At 34.1% G+C, this 7,500-nt stretch overlaps 1 protein-coding gene across 22 annotated transcripts in view; it reads right to left on the reverse strand.

Annotated features, from left to right (window-relative positions):
- The window catches only part of LOC124957755 (MAP7 domain-containing protein 2-like), a 97,319-nt gene that overhangs the window by 13,281 nt on the left and 76,538 nt on the right, over positions 1-7,500 (reverse strand). For 18 of the 22 annotated variants that reach the window (XR_007103725.1, XM_047515040.1, XM_047515037.1 and 15 more), the window contains 3 exons: positions 6,726-7,072; positions 3,064-3,246; positions 843-1,280 (listed from right to left, as the gene is read on the reverse strand). Coding sequence is in view for 21 of the 22 variants with exons in the window: in XM_047515040.1 (XP_047370996.1) it covers positions 843-1,280; positions 3,064-3,246; positions 6,726-7,072 (968 nt within the window). In the remaining variant the exon portion in view is untranslated. The remainder of the gene's footprint in view (positions 1-842; positions 1,281-3,063; positions 3,247-6,725; positions 7,073-7,500) is intronic. The other 4 variants (XM_047515032.1, XM_047515025.1, XM_047515024.1 and 1 more) reach the window with 3 other exon arrangements.

A 7,500-nucleotide genomic window follows, 5' to 3' on the forward strand; every position in this document is an offset into this window, starting at 1 on the left:
GAAAAGACAGAGCTTAGATAGATTTAGTATTTGAAATATAAAAGATGTTTTTAGCTTACCAAATGTGAATTAGAGCGTACCTTCACCACGTTGATATTGAAAAAGCTGACGAGAGAACTTTGGTGCCTTGATAGGAGCGCTATGTCAATCAATATTCGAACAAATAGTGCACAAGCATTGTGTTATTGCGTGCTTCTTATTATTATTATTATTATTATTATTATTATTATTTTTTTTTTTTTACATTAACTAGATCCATTTAATAAATGACAGAAAAGTAGTAAGTTTATGTAGCAATTAAATAAAGACCGTCTATTAGAGCGTGTCAAAGTTAAGATCATTAGATAAATAGATAGATAGACAAAGAGAAAAAGAGAAAAAGAGAAAGAGAAAGGGAAGAGAAAGAGAGAGAGAGAGAGAGAGAGAGAGAGAGAGAGAGAGAAAGAGAGCAAGAAACAGCATAATAGAGGAGAATGCAGGGCAATCGTTCGATCATTGTTCATTGATTTACAACGGCTCCATATTTCATACATGCAAGCGCGCACTCAACTCCCGATCATGAAATTTTCTATAAGGAGAGAAGGGGGTGGGGGGTGGTGGAGAAAGGAAGAAGGAAATAAAAAAGGGAGATAAAACAAAAAAAAAGGAAAGATAAAAGAAAAGAAGGGGAGAGAGAGAGATAGAGAGAGAGAGAGAGAGAGAGAGAGAGAGAGAGAGAGAGGAAAAGAGAGAGAAAAAAGAGATGTCTTTTCGCGTAAAAAATGTCGTCGATATAATTATAATTAATAAATTATTAAATCGATAATAGAATTCGGGAGTTGAGTGCACGTGGACGTGATTACCTTGCTGCTGTTGACTGTGAAGCTCACGAGCCTTTCGACGCAATCTTTCAGCCCTGGTAGGTCTCGGCATCGGAACTGCACCCGGCAATGTACCCATGCTACGAGAATTATCCGAGCGCTTAAGGCTCTTGCTTCCTGAGGCAGCAGCCAAATGCGACATGCTGCGACTCATGCTAGAACCACTGAGAGGCTGACTTTGCTGTTCCGTCAATGTACTAAGCTCTGTCGGACGTTTCCTAGGCTGAGATAGCTGGTCCAGTCTCGACATCGAGTAAGTCCTACCTGGAGAACGTGCGAAGGCCTTGGCCGATGAGCTACGTCCGGACGTCGGTGGTCCATCACGGGGGGACGGTATCGTCGGCATCAGGTCTGTACGTCTCCTGTTCACTCGAAGATAAACCGAACTGGGTGTTCCTGGGGTTCCGTCACTATCCTCACCTGAAAATACGACGATGAGTAATTTAATATCTAATTAAGATTTCAAATCCGGCAATCGCCGCATCGCCCTTCAGGAATAAGTAAAATCCGAGGAGGAGAGAAAGAGAAAGAGAAAGAGAGAGAGAGAGAGAGAGAGAGAGAGAGAGAGAGAGAAAAGAGAGAGAGGATTATCGATTGATTCCTTCTCTTCAAGGTCTGCTGTAACGACGACAACACACCCTGAATACGACGATACACACACACACACAGTCTTATTTTTTAAATTCCTTCCTTTCTTTCTTTTCCTTCTCTTTTTTTCCTTCGTTTTTCTTCTTCTTTTTCGTGTTTTTGTTCTTTTTTTGTTCTTTTTTTTTTGTCATTCCTTCGTCCGTGCGATATACGAAGGTAAATTGACAAAAAAAAAGAAGAAAAAAAAGGAAAAAAAAAAAAATATTTAAAAAGGAATAAAAAAAAAAAAAAAAAAAAAGGAAAAAAAAAAGAAAAAAAAAAGAAAGGAAAAATTATACAGAAACACGACACAGTGCTTCTTGCACTCACACAGATATACAACTTCTTATCATGCCACGATTCTTCGGCCTTTTTCTCTCTCCAACGCTCGCGCGATATCCTTCTCGCGACAGGCAATATAAGCGACTACTACGTGTTGTGTTCACACACGTACGAAAGAAAGTCTCTGTCGTCGTCATCGTCGTCGTCGTTGTCGATGTAGTCGTCGCCACATAGTCATCGTTGTCGTAGTCGTCGTAGTCGTCGTAGTCGTCGTCATCGTCGTCGTCGGCTAGCGCGCGGCGTACATCCCACACATTAATCGATACTTCGCTAGCGCGACTCTCCGTCCAAGCGATTTTATTATTCTAACGTCAGCCGTTGTCCGTGGTGCAATCGAAAGCCATGCGTGCAAGGCAAAGAGAGGAAAGCAGCAAGCAATACCAAAGCGAACGATCAATCCCACCGACGACGGAATTTGCTATACCACGAACGTGGTTAGCAACATGGAGACGATTTCTAAACGAATATAATATCTGATCTAACTATTTAACTCATAGTGATAAATCAAAAGTTTCCTAAAAATAAAAAAAATATTGCGATCGTCGTCATCATCATCGTCGTCGTTGTTGCTGCTGTTGTTGTTGTTGTGATGATTTAATGTGCAAATGAAAAATAAGGAGAACAGATGATCGAAATATTTAATATGACTACTCCTCTCATTTTCTTCGGGCTTATATATTTTCTACTCAACGCCTATTTACATCTTCTTCATCGAACAGTATCACTATCGTTTGTGAGTATTCGATGGTTTTGTATGTGTGTATATGTAAAATTCTATGATACTACATTGATTAAAAAAAGTATGCATTCTCATTCCATGTATAAATAATAGGAAAAAGAAATAAATAAATAAGAAATAAAAAATAAATAAATAAAACACAATAGCGTATACATTGTATGCATGTATGTGCCTGTGTTCTCTCTCTGTGTTGTGTGTGTGTATGTGTGTGTATGCGCGCGTGTGTGTTTCTGTGTACTGTGTGATGTTTGCAGGTAATAATAAAACGAACATGCTGGGAGTGTACGTACGTATTTGTACGAACAATAACTGCGGGAGACAATTGAACGAGCGAGTGTTAATAGGTGAACAGACAATGACCGACAAATCAATTAGCGACACAACAGAAAGAGATAGAAATAAAGATAGATAGATAGTTAAATAAAGAGATAGAGAGCGTGAAAGAAAGAGAAAGAGAGTATTCCCGTGTCGCAGACTTCCGGCTTCGGGACTCACCACTGACAGCCCGCTGAATCATCGGACGCCTAGTATCGCTATCAGACTTATCATCGATGGCAAAGATGTCTGTAGTAGGAGGCAGAGAGAGGCTGGCTCTCTTATGTTTGCCAGGGGTTAAGGGAGGATCGGGGCTAGAATTCCAATTGAACACCTCGTACATGGACGAGGACATTCTCATATCTGCAAACAAACCATCCAACTCTGGAACATTAGCTTCACTTCGAACGACTCTCGCGAAGAATGCTAATAGTAGTAGTAGTAGTAGTAGTAGTAGTAGTAGTAGTAGTAGTAGTAGTAGTAGTAGTAGTAGTAGTAGTAGTAGTAGTAGTAGTAGTAGTAGTAGTAGTAGTAGTAGTAGTAGTAGTAGTAGTAGTAGTAGTAGTAGTAGTAGTAGTAATAGTGGTAGTAGTAATAGTAGTAGTAGTAGTAGTAGTAGCAGTAGTAGTTGTAGCAGTAATAGAGTAGTAATAGAATAGTATTAGAGTAGTAATAGTAGTGTAACAGTAATAGCAGTATAGCAATAGTTGTAATAGTAGTAGCGAGAAAAGTAAAATATTTACTTATAGTGACATTTGTTGATAACATAACATAGCTCAGATTAGATATACAGTGCGATTTTTAAACGTTATACATACATCTATCTATATATTGAATTTGTTATATATAGAAATGATGTATTACGTTTAATACGTCGGTCAGATCGTAAGAACCATCACCAATGAAGACGATAAGTGTACAGATACGGCAGTTAGCAAAGGAGATAGATTGCTAAAGCTTTTGCTATCATAAATTATACTCTTTCTGTCCGTTAAAGTCCCGTCGACGGTTATCCGTTAACATAAATCTCTTTAAAATGCTAGTACGTCCCTGGGCTGTGAAAACGTTCACGGAACAATTACTAAGTCAGACCCGTTCCGCGTTACGATGCTTATATATATATATATATGTATATACGTCTAAACTTTGACCTAGGAATCTCTTAGTTTAGGCGTGTATAACAAACAAATTTTGGAGGAAACTAAACGTTATAAAGTGGTTATTTTAACTAACTTAGTCAAACTATAAGAGCTCTTTTAAATTGGCAAATAAAAAATAAATAATATTTTACATTATTCGTTTACGTTAATTCGTTTATTGCGACATCATCTTCTTCTCACGAATTCATGGATTTATTTTGTTTCTATTTTTTCTTTTTCTTTGTTTTTCTTTTTTTTTTTTTTTTCTAAATAATATAACGCAAAATAACGGAAAGGAGAAAATTTAGCTGATATAACGAATATAATACGTCCGAGTTGTGCGAAAGAAAAAGTGCAATTGCACTTGCTCGCAGGTGCATCGTTGTATTTGCAGGAAAAATAAAGATCGTAACAAGTTAGTTCTCTCTTGGTAAACCGTGCACAATACTTTTTTTTCTTCTCCCTACCTTCCTTCCTTCCTTCCTTCTATTTTTGCTTAGAAAAGTATTATAGTCTGGCCCAGTTATTTGTATAGCCGAGCGCTTTTTTATAGCGAAAAAAAAAAAAAAAAAAAAAAAAAAAAAAAAAAAAAAAAAAAAAAAATCTGAAGATATCTACTTTAAATTCATACCAACGATTTTTTCACTATATCCGTGATTATCTATTATACGTAAAAAACAAAAAAGACTAATTATGAAAATACGCATATGTACAACCTGAAAATGAGTATCGTAAAAACGTCTACAGTTATATATGTATGTATGTAAGTATGTATATATATATATATATATATATATATATATATTACATGTATTATATATATCGTGAATATGTAAGTAGGATACTGAGATATCTAATATCGAATTTTTCTTCATGGTTCATCCTATTATTTTCTAATCTTTAACCTCGGTGTTCGATGAATACGATACTTGTACGAAGGAAAGGAACGCGAATGGTATCTTTAAAACAACGCGGAACTAATCGTTCTTTTATCGAGGGTTCACGCGAACGAACACGGTATTCATCGTACACGAGAGGTAACTTCTCTCTATGAATTACCTCTTGTACTATATATCTATGTATATTCATACATTTACATGAAACTAAATCGTGATCGTGAGAAACTATCTTCAAAACTTTCAACTTAAAACTAATCGTTAAATATAACCTTCTTTATATTATCTCTTTTCTTCTAACTTTCTAATTACGATTACAACGTAAGTAAAAGTGGGAAAAAAAGATAAAATTTTGGAAAAATTAGAAAATCAGTATACATGTACAATATTGTTTCCAATCCGCTAATACAATAGTCTAAGTTCATTCATAAAAAAGAAAAAAAAATATTCTAATCTTTTAGATAAATGATATAAAAGAAAGAAAGAAAAAAAAAAAAAAAAAAAGAAACAAGAATATTCTAATCTAAGCGATCAATGCGATTAAAAGCGATCGATAAGATGATCGAATTCATCCAACGGATTCTTACATTTATGATTGATAGTGATATCGTTCGTTGTCGATTAAATTATCAAAAATTTTTCTAATAATGTCTGTATATATTTCAAATATCATTGAAAAAATATGACAAGATTAATGAATAATGATATATATGATAATATTCGAACAAATCGTTATCATAACTTGGTGTCATATAAAATAGTTTGGTGCGTGTAAGTACATGCGTAACGCGATGCAGGATCGTATGTGGAATTTCTAATATAAATAAAAGGAAACGATAGAAAGTTCTACAAAGCGAACGACGACGAGTAATTGAAGCAACGACAAACTATGCGACATTTGTGGTTTTTCGAAAGATCCAGCGACCGATAATGATAGTAAAATTTTTAATGAAACTTACAGACACACGCAAAAAAAAAAAAAAAAAGAAAAAAAAAAAGAAAAAAGAAAAAAGAATTGACAATTTTATTCATAGAAATAAGCCGCTGGATCTATCAGATTAAAAACGATTCGAGTAACACTTGTCTAGAACTAAAAGCACAGAGACAACATTCTTGCAATAAAACATTAAATAGCTCGTATGTGTGTATGTATATATATATATATATATATATAATAGTAATTATTTCACTATCAAAACTAAATGCTTCGATCCGAGAGAGATTTCTTGTTTATCATCACGCTTATATTTCGCGAACGCGTCGCCAATGCTACGGGTACAACGAACTTCTCTTCTAATCAAATCACTTTGACTTTCTATCTTTCTAAATGATATCACAAACGATCTAGTACGCTTTTACTCGCTTTCTCGTAAGAACGATATAAGCAAACAGACAAAAAAAAAAGAAAAGAAAAAGAAAAAGAAAAAGAAAAAACACACAACATCGCGCGACGTATACAATAAAAAATTATTCATCTAAGATAATACATGGGATTATCCTTAAAATCTTATTACAATGTTTTCGAAGGGCAACGACGATTCCTTTTAAACAATAATAATAAATCGAAATTATGAAATAAGTTTAACTTGATTTGTATATTTTGATCGTAAGACGATATTGAGGACAATCTGTATATTGTCGAGCACAATATCGAATTTTTATAAACAACGTAGAAAAACGTATACAAAGAAGATTGATTATTATATAATATATGTGTAAATATATATTTATGTGTATGTATATATATATATATATATATATATATATATATATATAATAAATGCGTGCGCAAAAAATAGTGGCTTACCTTCGCCGGGCTTTCTGTCGAGTCCACCGGCGGAAGTAGCTCTTTTCTTGCTGCCATCGAGTTCCCTCTCGGAGGATCTCCTGGTCAAAGGCTGAGCCGCTGAAAACATCATGACGTTGGTCGTCGAAGTAGCTCTGCGTGTACCCCAGAAAGTCGAACCACCGGTATCGGCTGGCTCCAACATTCGCGGTGTCGAACTGCCGAACGCAAAAACGATGTGCGATCTTTCATTCTTCTTTTTTGCCTCGATGCGTGCCTCCCTCTCCTGATTTTTTCGGAGGATAGCCTCCCGCCTTTCTCGCTCTGCCTCGCATATCAAACGTTTCCTTTCTTCTACCTGGTTCCTTCTAAAATTATATACGTTGAGAATAAATAAGATAAAGAAATAAGTAAAGAAAAAGTAAGAAAGAAAAAAAAAAAAAAGAGAAAGAAAGAAAGAAACAAATAAATATAACGATTAGTAATAAAAATAAAGAAATAATAATGAATAATAATAAACCGGGGAAAATTGTGTGTGTATATGTATATATATATATATATATATATATATATATATATATATATATATATATATTTAATAATTAATAACAATAGAATGTAATTATAACAAATAAAATATAATAATAATAGAATTTATTATCTACTAATAATTTCGTTTCTTTTTTATCACGTTTGCCTTTATAAATTTTATTTTTATTTTTCCTTATCTTTTTTTATATTTTTTTTTATATATTTTTTTTTTTTTTTTTTTTTTTTTTTTTATTTTTTTAATCCT

Source organism: Vespa velutina, chromosome 2 (genome assembly GCF_912470025.1).
Source record: "Vespa velutina chromosome 2, iVesVel2.1, whole genome shotgun sequence".
Lineage (NCBI taxonomy): Eukaryota > Metazoa > Arthropoda > Insecta > Hymenoptera > Vespidae > Vespa > Vespa velutina.